Here is a 17820-nt window from a genome sequence, read left to right as displayed (position 1 = left end):
GATGGATTTGTGAGAGCAACTAAAAAGGTGCTCGACGTACTCTAGTTTTTTGTGGAGATGCTCCATAGCGGAGTTTGTGAAGTAATTCTAAACACCTAGGGAATTTTTTTTTGCGTTCGAGAGAGTAAAATAGGAAGGGATCAAGAACTAGGTGAGGTCAAATAGTTTTTTTTTAATAAATAAAGAAAAATCCTACCTTTTCTTCTCTAACATTCATGATAGTCCGCTTTTCCTCCTCAGCTCCAAACCAGATAAACCACCTTTCTTAACTTTTCAAACCATGCATTTCACCTTATTGGAGCGATTTTAAAAGTGGTTTTGCTACCGTGACAGTGCTTTTTTTTATTTATTTCGGCTAATTTTTTGAAAAATCATAGTAAATCACAGAAAAATCATAAACTAGATAATTCAATTCAGTTGGATTCCATTTGAGTAGATCTACACAGTGGACATATAATATGGTATGTTTTAGTACAAAGTTTTTGCTATGAAGATTTTATCTTTATCTTTTTTATTTATTTTTGCTAAATCTTTAAAAAATCATAGTAAATTACTAAAAAATCATAAAATAAAAATTCTAATTTTATTAGACTATCTACGAACATATAATATGGTATACTTCTATAAAATGAAAAATAGTTTTTTTTAATAAATAATCTCAAATCTGAGCCACAGAAGGGCGGCCCAGCTGCCGCAGAATGACTTAGGCCTCACGTCATGCCCACGGTCATAAAGGAAGAAGTCCATTTCAGGTCCCTCAACTTTTGCAAAAGTCTGTTTTTTATCCCTAAACTTCAAAACCGGGTAAAATACATCCCTCAATTTTTGAAACCATGCATATTACGTCCCTAACATGGTTATGAGTGGTTTCGAAGGCAGTTTTGTCTTTTTCATTTTTATTTATTTTGGCTGAATATTTGTAAAGTTATAGTAAATCACATAAAATTCATAAAAATAGTAAATCTGATTTTGTTGGACTCCAGATAAGTAGATCTACATAGTGAACATATAATATAGTATGCTTTAGTACAAAATTTTTATTGTAGCTTTAGATCTATGTTTTTCTATAATTAATTAGAATAATTCATAGCTATAGTTTGTATGGTCCAATTGTGGTGAATTTTTTATGTTAGACTAATTATTATATGTTTAAACTATGGTAAAAATTTCATACTCATTAGATCATGTATAACTTAGTTATAGATTTATTATAATTTAACAAGCATAAACCTAAATAAATCTATAACTCAGTAATACATGATTCAATGAGTATAAATTTTTTACTATAACTCAAACATAGAATAATTAGCTCACCATATAAATTTCATCACAATTAGACCATAGAAAATGTAGCTATAATTAATCTAATTAATTACAGAAAAACATAGATCTAAAGATGCATAAAAAAAATTGTACTAGAACATACTATATTATATATTCAATGTGTAGATCTACTTATCTAAAGTCCAATAAAATTGAGTTTTCTATTTTATGATTTTTATGTGATTTATTGTGATTTTTCAAAAAATTCAGCCAAAATAAATAAAAAGAAAAAGCTAAAACCACTTTCAAAACCAGGTCAAGGATGTAATGTGCACGGTTTTAAAAGTTGAGGGATGTATTTTGTCCGGTTTTAGAGTTTAGGGATGAAAATCAGACTTTCGCGAAAGTTAAGAGACGTAAAGTAGACTTTTTCCTTCTTTGGTCGAAGATCTCGAATCTGGACTGCAAAACTGGGCCGAATGTAGCTTATCACCTAGCCCGCGGAATTTACCTTCCCCTTCTTCCTTCGCGGCCCCCAGCTTGCCGCAAGCCCGCAACCACGATCCAAAACCCTCGTCGATCTCGTCGCCTAAGGCGGCCATGGAAGCGCAGACCGACGCCGCCCCCGGCGGCGGCGACGATCTCGCGACCATGCGCGAGCAGTGCCGGACACTGGAGGAGTCCATCTCCACCCGCCGGGAGGCGCAGCTCGAACTCATCGGCTCTCTGCAGCACCTCGTCCCCGACCTGGTCCCCTCCCTCGACCAATCCCTCCGCCTCATCGCCGCCTTCAACGGCCGCCCCTTCGTCCCTACGCTGTACCCCAACGCCAGCATCCACGTGCAGAACCCCAGCCTCAGGCCCCAGCACCGCCGCGCCCTCCCCGACCCGGCCCGCTCCACCCGCCGGAAGACCTCGCCGGGCTCCTCCCCAGCTTCCGCCGCCGCGGGGGGCGCGGGAACCGGCGGTGGCATCGACGCCGTGCGTACCATGGTTGCCGTCTGCCTCCTCGAGCTCGTCCCCTTTGCCGAGATCGATGCCGCTGCGCTCGCGCGCCGCCTGCAGTCCGAAACGTCGTCCGCCAGCGAGGCCGAGCGTGCTGCTCTGGCCGACCTCGCTGCGGAGCTTGGGGGCTCCGCGCCCGCTGCGGTTGCTCTTGCGCTCCGTCGCATCGCGGAAGACAGCGGCGGATTGCAGATCGAGGAGGCCTTCATTGGGGGCAAGCAGATGACTATGGTCTGGGCCATCGACCGGAGCAAGCTTCTCAAAGAGCTACCAGAATCCGCCTCTGTGATCCAAATGCAACCTCCGCCAACTCCACAGGTGGCTCCCACCGATACTGATACTAACAGCGCCATCATACCAAGGCCTCCGCCACTGCAGCAGCCGGATATGTGGGGTCACCCAATGCCACCGATGTTCCCACGCCCCAGGGGCATGCCAATGCCGAGAATGCCGCCAGGGTTGATGCCGCTGCAGCGACCATTCATGGCACCAGGGGCAGTTATCCCAATGGGTGGTGGTCCTGGGCCGAGTTCCGCACAGCTGAAGCTGAGGACAGAGGAGGATGATCTTAAGGACCTTGAACTGCTGCTAAACAAGAAGACATATAGAGAGAAGCAGAATACAAAGACTGGAGAGGAGCTGCTGGATCTTATTCACCGGCCTACAGCTAAGGAGACTGCTGTCGCTGCAAAGGTTTGTTCTTTCTTCACCCTGTGATGTTCTTAACTGAGTTGTTGGAGTGCCACTGGTAAACTACTTGATGGGTTAGTGTGAAAGACTAGGCAACTTTATTTTCTGGTGTTCAGTGCTTCATCGTTATCACCTGGCTGTTGCTAACTCCCAAAATTGTAGCCTCCTCTGCACCCGGACACATTAGAACTACGATTTACTCTATATTCAAGTTATTGGTATACTTATGACCTTTTGATTATCACCTTTTTTTTATGACCTCTGGTTTCTTTCTTTCAGTTTAAAACAAAGGGTGGCTCCCAGCTGAAGGAATACTGTACCAACTTAACTAAAGAAGATTGCCGACGCCAAACAGGTTCTTTTGTGGCCTGTGATAAGGTCAGTGTTAATGTTCTTCTTGGCTTCCCTGCTTTGATAGTTTCTCTTCTTTTTGAAGAAAAAAAAAGCACACACCACGTTTAATGCCATCACTTTTATAAGAAATCAGTTTGTCCATTGACATTAACCACTTAGCCACAATTTTTTATGGCAAAGCTAGAATCTTTACTTAGTTATCGTAATCTTCAAAACCATCCTTTACCTTTAGTGCTTCGTTCTAGTTTTTAAAATGAGATCAAACTGGTAAGGACAAAATCTCAGTTCCATTTGTTTCTCGAAGTCAATGTCAGGAGAAATGGTTTATGTATGTTTATCTGCAAATTATTTAGAAACTTGGAAAGACGATAACTGATATTTTGTGGCAAACCTAAGTTAAATTATTTTCACACAGCGTGTGGCTATAACCTGCAAAAATAAGGTTTTACTTTGTTGGGAAATGTATCATTTTATTAACATCACACAATATGATTTTCTCATTTATATTCCTATGATTCATTGAATTCTTGGATCCCTCTCACATGGTTTTTAGGTATCACTGTCAATTTTTATGTAATTCTGTTTCACTGTGAGCAGGTCCATTTTCGTCGTATTATAGCTCCACATACTGATACAAACCTAGGAGATTGCTCTTTCCTAGACACATGCCGTCACACAAAGGTGATCATAGTGTTCTTTCTTGTGATATAATGTCCATGTATTTGTTTGAATTTTCTATCTATATTGTACAATGTCCAGACTTGCAAGTATGTATCTTACATATGTTCTACAATGTCCAGACTTGCAAGTATGTCCACTACGAGCTTGATCAAACACCAGATGTACCTCAAATGATGGCTGGTGCTGTCGCACCACCTAGGCAAATAAAGCCACAGAGAGCTGAATATTGTTCAGAAATAGAGCTTGGAGAATCGCAATGGATAAACTGTGACATTCGGAACTTCAGGATGGACATCTTAGGACAGTTTGGAGTAATTATGGCTGACCCCCCTTGGGATATTCATATGGAGCTACCATATGGCACAATGGCTGATGATGAAATGAGGACGCTTAATGTTCCAGCTTTGCAAACTGATGGTTTGATTTTTTTATGGGTCACTGGTCGTGCCATGGAACTTGGGCGTGAATGGTAAGTTTTCTGTTTTTGAACCTTTTTTTTTAGCTTTACTGTGACAACTAACAATATGTTTTATCCAACAAGATCTCAATGTCTGTTGAAGGGTTTTGATTCCATGCTTCATAAAATCATATCATATACTTGTTACTCAATGTAGATGATATGTGCCATATTGACAAAAATCATTACAACTTTTAGAAATGTTCCTTTACTCTTTGGTGTGCACTTTATTACAGCACAATGTCTTTATTTTTTTAGCTCCTCTTCTGATCTTTTTCTAGACCAATGGCCCTCTAGAGTCTCTAGATGTTACTTTCTGCATTTGGAAACCTGATATCTTTAATCTATTCACTGTGGCTTTTTTTTTTTCAATCCTCAGTCTGGAGTTGTGGGGTTACAAGCGTGTTGAAGAAATTATCTGGGTGAAGACCAATCAACTTCAACGTATCATTCGAACTGGCCGCACTGGCCATTGGTTGAATCACAGCAAAGAACATTGTCTTGTTGGAATAAAAGGAAACCCTTTAGTGAACAGGAATATAGATACCGATGTTATTGTTGCTGAAGTCCGTGAAACAAGCAGAAAACCTGATGAGGTATTAAATCTTTATTTAGCTACTATATGTTGCTTGCAAAAGCATTGTTTGATGCTTGCCTTTCCTCCAACAAAATTGCATATATCCCAAGGCAAAACTGAAAACTTAAGATTTTATTGCCTTTTGAAATGTGCCATTCAAGAACAGGATTGATGTTTCAAATCTGCCTTGTGCAGATGTACGCAATGCTAGAACGAATTAGCCCAAGGACAAGGAAGTTGGAACTGTTTGCAAGAATGCATAATACACAAGCTGGGTGCGGACTAATCGTTGCCTCTCTTCTTGGCCAAGTTTTCTGTCTCATTCTAACCAGATGCACACTATTATATTTCAACTTACATTTTTCTCCTGGGCAGATGGCTTTCACTGGGTAACCAATTACAAGGGGTAAGGCTTGTTGATGAAGGGTTGAGAGCAAGGTACAAGGCTGCTTACCCCGATGTTGAGGTCCAGCCACTGTCTCCTCCCAGGACAAGCGCACCAATGGATGTTGACCAAAGTAGTTCACAGAAGGCTGCTGCGCCAGATGGTGGCGAGAGGCCCGCCTGATGCTTGCAAACTTATTTGCAAGTCACCGTGTCAGGACCCACTACTGATCATATAGTTTTCATCACTGTTAGCGTTACCCCTGTTGTAAAATTAGGCAGCTCAGTTGTATTTGGTTACTGATGAGGATCGTTTCATAAGTATATCATGTGAAAGAAAATTGCACTGTAACAGCCCCAGCAAAATATTGCCACCAATGTAATCAGGGCCTATCTTGTCTTGTTTTCCAAATTCCAAGTGCATGTGTATGTCCAAAAATTGAAAGGAAATCTGCTTCTCTTTTGTGGGGGCAATAATCTTATTCCAAGTGCATATGTATGTCTAAAAATTGATAGTGTCCTCCCACGGCCCATCTTTTTGACACTCATGTTGCTCACCGGCCCATGATGTCATCGCCTGAGAGATCCGTCCAAAGTTCCAAACAACCCGGGCCAAGCCCAATAAGCCAGGGTTTTTGTCTCCGCCTCTCCGGAAAGGAAACCCCGACTATTCGGCGGGGGCACGCTGACGTCTGGAGCTCGGCGGCGGAGAAGGGCGGCAGGGGGAGGGCGATGGAATTCTGCCCGGTGTGTGGGATGCTGCTGCAGATCGATCCGGGCACCGCAAGCCACCGCCTGCGCCTCTTCTGCTCCGTCTGCCCCTACGTCTGCCCCATCCAGAACAAGGTCCATCGCCCAGTACCTCTTCCTCGCTGCAACCATTTTCTGTCTCGTTGCTCCCTGTCGTTCTGTTGCCTCGAATCGATCTGTGTCTGATGCGGTTCCTTTTTTCCTTCGTGGCGCCGCAGATTGTGAAGAAGGCGAGGTTGGTCAAGAAGGAGGTGGAGCCCATCTTCAGCACGGCGGACGAGATGAAGTCGGCCCCTAAGACCGCAGGTGAGCTATCCGCCCTGCTCTTCGTTACTCTGCTCAGTTTTCCGAAGTATGATGCGGTTCTTTCCCTAGGCGATTGCTTTGTTGTCTATTTGTTAACCATTGGGCATCGTTGGCATCATCTCTGAACTCTGGCCTTGAAGTTTTGAGTCAAAGCAAGTCAATACTATTGTAGTAGTGCTGAGTTTTGTTTTTTCTTTACGTCCCCCACCGGTTTCCATTAAGAAGAACTTCTCACGCAGCTCGAAAAAACCCCCGAACCCTGGCCCCACCCATATACAGCGGCACCTGCATCCCCGTGAGACGGGACGGCCACAGACCTGTACTTTGGAGTGGGACAAGCGAGGGGATTTTTATTACCCCCAGGCCTGAAAATTCGCCCCCAAGGGGGATCGAACTCAGGACCTGAGGGGTGCCGCCGGAATCCTCTAACCAGATCAGCTAGAGGTCCTTTGGCTTAAAAAAGAATACATCCAAAGCAAGAGAAGATGGGGTGAGACATTGTGTCGATCAACATCTTGCCTCTGCTGTGCGTGGCGCCATGTCTTCTTCATCTTGCTTCATATCCTCCTACTCATCTTCCTCCTCAGATCCAGGGAAACTGGATAGAGGGTTTGCTCGGTGAGGAAGGAGTCAACATCACTGGTATGGAAGCAGAAAATGCCGGTGGATGGACAGCATTCCTCCCGCTCCTGAGCTGGCGAAGTCTGAGCCACAGTGTCCAGTGGAGACAATGACCGAATCGTTTTTCTTTTTGGAAGGAGAAGGGGAAGGGGAGAGGGGGGGGGGGGTGAGAGAGAGATGGTGAGATGATAAGATCAAAGCATATCATGTTTCTTACTAGCTTCATCCTGCCCACTTTTAGTTTTCAAACTTAAATCAGATTAGGTATTGTATCTGCTGAGTGCAGATAAGAAACCTGAAACCTTAAAATTTTGTGTTAAAAAATATTCACTACTTATCAAGGATCAAGGAGTATTAAATCAGATGTTTTTAGGAAATATTCAAATCAGATGTTTGAAACATTTTTGTTGTGACATGCTGCAAATTTTCTTGGAGATACCTATTTATTAACATAAGATCACAATGTTGGAATGTCATGCTTGCAGTCTTAGTTGTTACTGTCGAAATGTTGGAATGTCATGCTTGCAGTCTTAGGTGGTGTGGTGACTGGTGATCTAATAGGGCATGTACCTGTCATCGCTTGCATGATGGAAGAAATAATTCTTCTAGAAAATGATTTTGAAGGGCAGACAGATAGCATATTATGTGATGCAATATCCATAATTCACTAGTGATTGTTGCTATACAGAGGAAGCCTTCTCTTAGACACATCACACATCTAAGTAACTTCACTTTTTATCTGTGACCTGAGCTGAACAAGTGATGTGCCAACATAACACACCAAGTACATTCACTAAACTTGATTACTAGCCCCGTACCCAAGTTTGCCACAGTGGAGGCATATTGTTTGAAGTTTGAACAATTTGTGAAATCAGATTGATAGCCTAACTCTTATACGATATAACCACATGGATGGACCTTTTTCTTCATGAAAACGGTGGGGAAGTAACTACCTTTGTATCTGCTTTAGATTACTTTGTGGCCTGGACCTGGATGCATGTATATATACATGATAATGTGCAAAACCATATTCTGCTAAAGTGCATTCACTAAACTCGCAGTTACATGCCAAAGATGCAATCATGGAGAAGCATACTTCAAGCAGATGCAGATTCGATCAGCTGATGAACCGATGACAACAATATACAGGTGTTGCAAAGAGGAATGCCAGCATGAATGGAGAGAGGACTGATCTTAACATTCACGCTTTGCTTACACTACGCTCCCTGTGCTTCTTCAGTTTTTGAGTGTTGATATGTCCTGTTGCACATGTAATGCTTCTTTTAATCAGCGTGTACCTATGGCATCGCTTTTTGGTTGCTAGAGACATTTCATGTTGCGCTTAGTAGGTCAATCTTAACGGAAAGTTTCATTAAGTTTCCAAGAGTGACACATTTTTAGAGTTATTTGTGATGATGAACGTTCTATGCATAGTTTCAGTTTTGTTGTTTAATAGGCTACTTAAAACATTTAATGTGTGATTGGGTAAACTTATGTCCCTCATGCTAGTGTGGAACAGTTTCCAAGTTTAAAAAAGAGTGTACACCCAGTTTCATAGATGAAATCTATCTCTACTCTCTCTTCATAATTTTAGTGCCATGCCATCAAATTTACTTCATCGTAATTTACGTGCCATGTCATCAAATATACTTGTGTGGCTGGCACCCCGTTTAATGAGAATGGAACCCCAATTTAAATTGACCTTACACTACTAGCAGTGAAGCGTTTTGGAATGTATGTGCTTCAGTTCTGGTTTGGTGACTTCAACGCGCTGCCTACCGTTGGTACTTGGTAGCGTGGGTAATTTACTAAGGCCTTGTTTAGTTCCCAAAAAAATTTGAATTTTTTTTTAAATTTCCCGTCACATCGAATCTTTAACCGCATGCATGGAGTATTAAATATAGACGAAAATAAAAAGTAATTGCACAGTTTGGTCGGAATTGACGAGACAATCTTTTGAGCCTAATTAGTCTATGATTGGATAATATTTGTCAAATACAAACGAAAGTGCTACAGTGTCGATTTTCTAAAATTTTTTGTAACTAAACAAGGCCTAAGCAAATTTCTTTGACTCCACATGTCAAAATGTAGATCCAGATTTTCTAACAGCACTTTTGTGACTTGCCGCATACTCACGATGCCGTTGTGTGTAGAGCATCTGGTAGAACAGAGTGTCTTTCATAGAGTCCAAATCACCAAAGTGTTCTATGAGAATTCAGTGATCGCATTAGATAGAGTATTTGAGCAGTGAAATTGAAAGAGTTTCTACTCCGTCCGCTTCACTACATTTATCCGTGGTTTTGGGATAAAAGTATATATTACTAATTAAATGTTTTGAAAGAAGATAAGTTACTACTCCCTCCATCCCAAATTAGGAAAATACATTTGACCTTTTTGACTCCAAGTTTGACCACTCGTCTTATTCAAAAAAATTATACAAACATAGTCAAATTTAAATCATTCTTTAAGAACTTTTATTAATAAATCAAGCCACAAAGTAATATTTTACGTAAATTTTTAAAAGACAAGTGGTCAAATTTGGTGTCAAAAAAGTCAAACGTCTTATAATTTTGGATGGTTTGAGTATATATTATACCATTTTCATTCTCTCTTTTGTTAGGGCATCTCCAAGAGTTTAAAAACTACTAATGATTTTGATTTTTTTTGGCAAGACTGAAAAAAGCTCTCAACAACTTCTTATCTCAACTCACAATCTTTCCATACTTGGTAAAATTGGTCCAATGGCATGAAAATATACCCTTGCATCCAATCAGTCGATCTAGAGGTGGAAGGATGTGGGGAAGAATAAGGAGAAATGACAATATTTCCAATGTAAATGTACATGAGAGAAAGAAAATATAAAAATGGTTGAGGTGATTTGCAAGATTCCTGATGCAAAATTGCATTCTAGCTTTTAGAAGCGAGATATTAAAAATTGTTGGAGAAAGCCAACAAATATGCTCCTTGCTTCTTTTATGACTTAGAAAACCCATTGATTTATCAATTGTTTTTTAGAATTATTGGAGATGCTCTTTGTTCAAAAATTGAGCTAACCAAAGTCAGACAAAGAAAGACAGAGGGCTCCCTATAATAAGAAAAAACTGACACTTGAGATTAGAGTCACTCATTCTAGACATTTGACTAGAAAAATACTTTCTCTGTTTTAAATTATAAGATGTTTTGGCATTTCTAGATAAATAATTTTTATTATGCACTTAGATATAATAAAATAAATGTATCTAGAAAAGAAAAAACGTCTTATAATTTGAAACGATATTGGAAAGTCATCTAAGTAGATTTATCTTAAATGTAGTTTCATACATTTGCTATATCTTAATTTTATAGATAGGTTACAATAGAAATGACTACCTCCATCTCCACATATCTTGTCAATTTGGACAACAATACGGTCTTAAAAAACATAGCTTTGACTATGATTTTATATTGTAATTACAATGTATATACATAAAAATATATTATGTAGTTTTGTTAAAGTATTTTTTTAAGACTAACCTATACATGTTGTATTGGTGTTTTCAAAGGAAATACTTTAAAGGTTCGATCTCAACCTTGCTAAACCCATAAGAATTATGAAACTTGACGGAGTACGAGGGTTTAGAGGAGGAACATTTGCCTTCCCACAATCCAAAACCTTTTCCTTTTAGGCCACTCACAATGCAAGACTCTATTATAGAGTCCAAGACATTTAATTACATATTATTTATAGTATTTTGCTGATGTGGCAGCATATTTATTGAAGAAAGAGGTAGAAAAAATAAGACTCCAAGTCTTTTTTAGACTCCAATTCCACATTGTTCGAGGTAATAAATAACTTTAGACTCTATGATAAAGTCTGCATTGTGAGTGCCCTTAGGCGGTGTGTTGGGGGTGAGGGGTTAAACTAATTGACGCACGTATATTATTGATTGTGAGAAGTTTAGACAGCTCGTGACTATTTTTCAGTCATGCACGACGCAAGATGTTCGATATTCGGTGATTTGCTTGTGAGAAATCAAATGGCTAATTTTGATTATTCCACTGGCCTCTACGTTATCACATCGCCACCCAGGCAGGGCCGGCAAGCACCCACAACGAGAGAACGGACACCTGATCAAGGTGGGGGCAGCCTCGAAGTTTGCTGACTTGCAAACTACATCAATGCTTTAACTAAAACAGATTATTAACGTTTCTCACACTTCGAACATGAAATCGAACATAGCTTATGAGTTATGATGTTTAGAAGAAATGCCAAATTCAAACAAAATCGTCATTTATCTGGCAACCACTTTTTTCGAGCTCCTTCCATAGCCTCTTCTCGCATCCTTGTCAACTCATCAACAAAATGTTTGTACTGAGCTTCAATCAAAACAAGCTCCCCGTTCAGCACATCCTGATTATCCGTAGAAGTTGATGAACCACTGCTGGCCAACTCCAAGAAAGGTGATGCTTGATCTATATGGAAAATGGACCTCGATCCATCATCTAAAACATGGCTGCAATCTACTTTACTGATTCCCTCTTTGTACACACCACCACAGTCCATAGTAGTACTGTAATCCTCAGCCCCATAGTCACTCACACTTTTGGAACTCTCAGCAAGCTGTACAGAAATGACCGAACCTTCAGAACCTTGTGATCCTCCTAGGTTAGTTGCACTTAAGACAGAATCAAGAAAACCAGTTGATGATGCATTCACATCTTTTGGGTGCATCATACCATCAATTAATGCATAATCAGGTACCAACTTTGGGATGTTCTGATGGGAAGCGATTGCAAGTTCACTTTCAGGCTGCCTATACGAGTTTGCTGCTGCCTCATTTACAGGTCTCCAACCGGGAACAAGATTCACTATCAAAAGGTCAATAAAATCAGCAATGAAAGTAACATCGCAGTCCGCTAACTCCAATTGTTCAACCATTTCAGCAGCTACAGACATAGCTGTATCAGAGTCTAAGTAGAAGAGGAAATGAATATTTCTTGCATGACCTGAAATCAGAAAGGTATTAGCTGTTAAGGCACCAACATATACAAAAAAATTAGGTTCAAAAAGAGATGTATCGAAGTAAGGCATACCAGACAAATCAGCTATTCGCAAAACCAGTGAGACAGAGTTGTTATCAAGTTTCTCGCCCTTTAGCTTTAGCTCTGTATTTTTGTTGGTTCTTGTGAACTCCAGGACTGGTGTATGTGGAGCAACACAACCATTCTCCTTGCCTGAATTAGTAGGGCTAGATTCAAAAGTGTCAACATCCATATGCAAAGACGCCAGAGAAATATCTACTGTTTTATTAGGTGCTGGAGACGTAAACTTAGTGGCAGCAGGTTCATGTGTATTGTCAGAACAAAGAAATGGGTCTTGCAGAAGTTCTTTGGCAGACGACCTCTCAGAAGCAGGAACTAAACATTTCTCAATGAACTGCTTTACTTGAATATCAGAAATTTTAGCCAATGCAGCAGGTTTAACACCCTACAGATGTGAGGTGGCAGTTTAGATAAAATAGTGTTGCAACTCTACAAATAAGTGAAGAAGCACTTACTGTGGATACTTTCTTAAAAATCTGAGCTGGATTCGTACATTCACTGTATGGATATTCAAGAGTAAATATCTCCAACAAGCACATTCCAAATGAGTATATATCAACAAGTTCATCATAGCTTTCGTCATAAAGTTCAGGTGCCATGAATTCTGGAGTACCTGCAGAATGTAAGACAAATGTCCCATATGATAGAAGTGTATCAGGCAAATGATAAAAAGTTTAACATTGTCAAACAATAATAATTAATCTCTCAAACATGGTGATCAATGATGTCATAAAATACATCAAGAGCAACAGAGGAAACACGAGACCATTGGTCACAGGCATATACAAGGATTTTACAGTCATTCACCCCTGCAATAAAGCTCTTTTAAATAAGAAAAAATAAGCAGTTTTCCATGATGGAACTTCTACACTACAGCGTGGTAGTCCTAGTCTAGTATGACACGGTGCAAACAGGTACCACATAAAAAGTAATCCACGACAACATGTATGTGTGTGTGCCTGTGGAGAGGGGATCTAAAATGGCATGGGGCAATATCCAAAACCTAGCTCAGAAAACACCATTGGATACCAACTTGCATCCATAGATACAAAACAAGCTGATTTGAATGAGGCATATGCCATTTAGAAACAATGCTTATGCATGCAGCAGATGTCACATGTCAGCAAGTTGGACCAGTATGTGGCTAATTGGCTCTGCATGTAATAAGACTGACAACCACTGATAGGCAAATTCTGTGCAACCACAATATCCTAGGTAGCTCAAATCCAATCAAGAATAACTAGGGAATAAAAAATATCGGTATCAATGAAATGGTCACCTAGATTATCTCTCCAGTCTGAAGGACATTAGATCAACAAGAGATTTGTTTATAGTAAATTGAGAAATTGAAGCAATAAAGCGATAAGATCATTACCAATAACACTCCTTGCCCTAGGTGTTTGCATTACTGTAGCTAGTCCAAGATCTCCAATCTTAATTTCTCCATGGTTTCCATTAACAAAAATATTATCACACTTCAAGTCTCTATGGATAATTGGAGGTTGGTGGCTATGCAGGTAATCCAACCCATGAAGAATCTGCCTTGCCCAATTCTTTATTGCCTTCAAGTTAACACGTGGATGTTTCTGACGGTAACTAGAAACACACAAAGGTCCAAGTGTCATTTCTCAATAAGAATGGAAGCAATAATAAAGAATGGTTATTAGTACTGGTTACTTACTGCCTGAGACTTCCAGATGTGAACAGCTCTGTGATGACATTAATTGTCTTACTCTGGTCATCAATCCACGAATAATAAAACTTCATAACATTTCCATGCTTGAGAGACTTCAGAAGATGAACTTCTGTGTAGAGCCTATCAAGATTATCTGGACATTGCATCACCTCATCTATGTTGATTTGATTCCATGCAACCTCAATGCCTTCGACCTCATCAAATGCCTTGTAACTATACAAATTTAATAAAAGCATATGCGAAATTTTAGACATACCAAAATTAAGATATTCTAAAGAGTTGAAGACAATTCAGAAAAAAACATGATAAGTCATGTGCCATTATGGTTGTGTAGTGAATTTCTAATAAGCATATTCCTTCTGAATTGCAGTAAATCCATTTTGGCATGCAACAGTAATGTCTTTCTCCTCATGTGAAAGAGAGGTGGATAGATATATCTTAAACTATGGTTATTACTGTCAAGTGTCATGCCAACCACCAAAATGCCAGAGGAACGAATCAGCTGAACAGCTCGACACTCTGACTCTAGCAAAAACCTATCTACTTTTAAAAGTTGGTCACAGGCTCGCAGCTCTTGATATAAGCCTATGACCAGTTAAAACGTGCATCTATGTTCAACTGCATCTTGCAGGTTTGCAAGACCTTTTCACCCAATATATTTTCAAAGTTAAACAACCAATTCCAGCAAAAGGAATCTATTTAACAAGGAAATATAAAGTGGACAAAGAGGATGCCAAGGAGCAGAGGGAATAATTGCAAGCAAAGGAATCTATTAACAAAGAAATGTGGAGCAGAGGGCATACACAGTCTTGAAAGCTCCTCTCCCCAGAATCAAATTATACTGCACAACAAAAGAGAATCAGATCAATACAACTGGCAGAATCATGTCGTTTTCGTGCGTTTTTTTGCATGACCTGTTTTCATGACTGAGCATTAAAATTCAAAACATTCCATTTCACATCAACATAAATTTCTTCAGAATAATATTGTTTTAATCAGAAACACGTCAACATCAAGAGACAGGATGCATTTTCTTTCACTAAAATAAAATGATGTATGCATGCATTGTTTTTCAGTAAATTGACTAATTGAGTGACCATTAAAGCTTAACATAATACCATGGAGATGTCAAATCACAATATCACATTCACAACGAACAGAACTAAAATGTACTAATACGAATACGAATCCATGACAGGATAAAGTCAGACAGGGATTGATAGACAAGGAGCTTACGCGCATGTACCGCCCGGTTGGATCTACTTCCGCGTATTCAGCATCGACCACCTCATCCCCAGAACCAAACACCTCCATTCCGGATCAGCCCCGACAAGCAAATGACTCTACGAGCGAGAGCGAGAGAGAGAGGGAGGGAGGAAGCAAAGAGAGATTGGCCAGCGAGATCGCCGGAGATGTCGGTGGTCCGGCCGCGGCTCCTACGCCCTCGGCGCGGCAGCAGCAGGGGACGATGGGGAGGAGGACGGGGCGGCGGGTGCCGGGCGTTCAGTGAAGGGCTCGGAGAACGGGGCGTACGACGGCCGCATGCGGAGGCAGCGTCGGCTGCGCAGCGACGACGTCGGGTTCGCCCGTCCCGCAACGCCCATGGCCCGGCACCCGGCGGAGGATACGCGGCAGACGCAGCACCTCATTCTCCCTCGATCGGCGTCCTCTCGGCGGCGTATGCGGAACCCATGGGAGGAGGACGATTCCCCGCGGCGGCGGCGGCGGCGGCTACGAACACGGGGAGGCGGTGGCGGCGCACATGGACGGAGCGGGGCCAGGTGAGGCCAGGCTGGACTAGGCTAGGCTAGGCTAGGGTTACGACGGGTTGGCGGTGCGGAGCGGAGGTCTGCACGGGGAGGAGGAGGAGGAGGGGGTGGTGGTGGGAGGCGACGACGAATAGGAGGGAGGTAGGTGGTGGTGGTGGGGAGGAAAAGGTGGGAGAGGGAGAAATAGTAGTTGGGCGCTCGGGCCTTGCGGATGTTGTTCTGTCTGGTTGCGATTTGCGACGGGGGAGCCGGCGAGCAGCCTATCTCCGTTTTGGTTTCTTTTGCCGCTGCGAAACAAAACAGCAAACGTGGTGCTGCTCCCCTTGAACTCGAAGGCTCTCGTTGAACGCAGGAAATTTTATTTATAGCATATATAGCATAATACAGATAGAAAACGTGCGTTCTAAACAGAACCTAAATATTTGCCGAATTGTATTTGTCTCTTGGCAAAGCAAGGGACACGTTATCGTGCTAGTACACGCTACTCAATCAGCAACGTGTATTTGGTTCGGCAATGAGATAAAATAAATTAGTCACGTCACTCTCTTGCAGGATGGAATCATCTCCACTAGTGTCACTGAGAGGAATGAATCCATCTTGTTTCGTGAGAAGTGATTGAGTCAAATGAGATAGATGAGTTTATATCATCATCTGTAATTGTAGTGAGTACTATATTTTATATCAAACTCGTATTTATTCTACGTTGCTCGTCTAGCTTGTTTTTCTCACCGACATTGCCTCTAGCACCACCATCGTCGCTTGAACCCCCTGGCTCGCCCCTCCATCATTGCTTGCCCACGGATAAAAAGAGCCATGTAGGAGGAAGAAGAGGAGCATGACATTGAGCTCGCCCATCCGAGAGGGGCATGGCCACGAGCTTAGTAATCGAGGGTGCGATCACGAGCCCCATGCATAGGGACAGGAGGAGCTCGGACACTCCAAAGAGATTGCTAGAAAAAAGTTCGACCAGAGTATATAGCATGGCGGTGTAGGAAGGAGAGGAGCACTGAGCCAGGAGGGGAGAGGCGTTCCTCACCCCCAAGTTCATGAGATATCTAGATAGTTACTTTTGTCTCTCCTCAAGCTCCATACCTCCCTCTACTGAAAACATGGCCAAAAACGCAACATAAATTGAGAGAGAGAGAGAGAGAGAGAGTCATTGACAAACAGTGCCAAAGAGTGTTCCAACAATCATCTACAAAACACACTAACTAGACGGTCTACATAGGTCCGTTGGAAAATGTATTCATCTCCATAGTGCACTTCTAACAACTAATTCCAATAAATTTAAAGATTAGTTGACATCATCTGCCAGAAAGTTTAATCCTCACATTCTCTTGCACAACCAACTCAATAATAAGTCCAATTCTAACATAACCTAGTTGGACTGTCAAGTTAGTTCTTTTCTGAAGAACCACCCAGCCCTAGATTGTTTGGTGCATTCATCTTTCTGTATCAGATTGTCCGTTGAAAGTATTTAAGTATTGAAGCTAATCCTTTCCCCCTCAACCTTGCACCTAGGTTCCTTTCAACCATACCTCCTCAACCCCTGCCTTTTCTTCTTCCCTCTCTAGTTTCTTTGGAAAGTCTTGGCCTCTTGGGGCGTCGATAGATGTTGGTGCGATGACATGGCCACTCAGTATGTATGTAGAAGAGAGGCAGAGAAATTGAACAACTAGTGAGAGACTTGGATAGTGGTTTTATGGTTTTATTGAGAATGAGAAACGCAGGTTGACTAAAAGGAAACTAAAGACTACCTTAATTTAGCATTATATTGATAGACATTGCAAATTGCAAAAGCGTAGGATATAGTGTGTGTGTGAGAGAGAGAGAGAGTTGGCAGTGGCTTTAAGCTAAGAAAGTGATCAATGGTAGCTCTGCATGGAGTTGCGGATGGATGAACTAAGGGCGTGTTGAGAACAATACAATAAAAAAAAGAAACAAAACTATTTGCAAAAAAATATTTTTAAGAAAAAATTCTAAATGAAAAAAAAGATACCTACTTTGTGTATTTACGCGGGCCACTTTTTGCTAGTTATAAGAACAAAAGTTTGTTTAGCGGAACAAGACCTTACATAGGGGAGACATTGTACATATGGAACACATCATGAAATTTAGGTAGAACACAATATTTATATCTATATCTATATCTAATAATAAAGAAGCAAAATTTCAGTTTACCTTA

General features: G+C 41.2%; 3 protein-coding genes across 3 annotated transcripts; 2 read left to right on the top strand and 1 right to left on the bottom strand.

The window, feature by feature from the left end:
- On the top strand, nt 1768–5893 carry LOC8073912 (probable N6-adenosine-methyltransferase MT-A70-like). Its single transcript, XM_002454448.2, has 7 exons — nt 1768–2961; nt 3238–3336; nt 3910–3993; nt 4113–4462; nt 4830–5046; nt 5223–5302; nt 5403–5893. The coding sequence occupies exons 1-7, from the start codon at nt 1864–1866 to the stop codon at nt 5593–5595; spliced, it is 2121 nt and encodes a 706-aa protein (XP_002454493.1). The 5' UTR covers nt 1768–1863; the 3' UTR covers nt 5596–5893.
- LOC8076045 (DNA-directed RNA polymerase III subunit RPC10) lies at nt 6063–8589 on the top strand. Its single transcript, XM_002454447.2, has 3 exons — nt 6063–6257; nt 6380–6467; nt 8150–8589. Exons 1-3 carry the CDS (start codon nt 6144–6146, stop codon nt 8278–8280), a joined length of 333 nt encoding a protein of 110 aa, XP_002454492.2. The 5' UTR covers nt 6063–6143; the 3' UTR covers nt 8281–8589.
- On the bottom strand, nt 11186–15880 carry LOC8076044 (probable serine/threonine-protein kinase WNK4). Its single transcript, XM_002452721.2, has 7 exons — nt 15103–15880; nt 14670–14707; nt 13852–14079; nt 13546–13766; nt 12626–12783; nt 12162–12555; nt 11186–12074 (listed from the first exon to the last, which is right to left on the bottom strand). The coding sequence occupies exons 1-7, from the start codon at nt 15178–15180 to the stop codon at nt 11356–11358; spliced, it is 1836 nt and encodes a 611-aa protein (XP_002452766.1). The 5' UTR covers nt 15181–15880; the 3' UTR covers nt 11186–11355.

This window comes from Sorghum bicolor, chromosome 4 (assembly GCF_000003195.3).
Source record: "Sorghum bicolor cultivar BTx623 chromosome 4, Sorghum_bicolor_NCBIv3, whole genome shotgun sequence".
Taxonomy (NCBI): domain Eukaryota; kingdom Viridiplantae; phylum Streptophyta; class Magnoliopsida; order Poales; family Poaceae; genus Sorghum; species Sorghum bicolor.
Note: the sequence above shows the minus strand (reverse complement) of the source record. Positions and strands in the feature narration are given on the sequence as shown.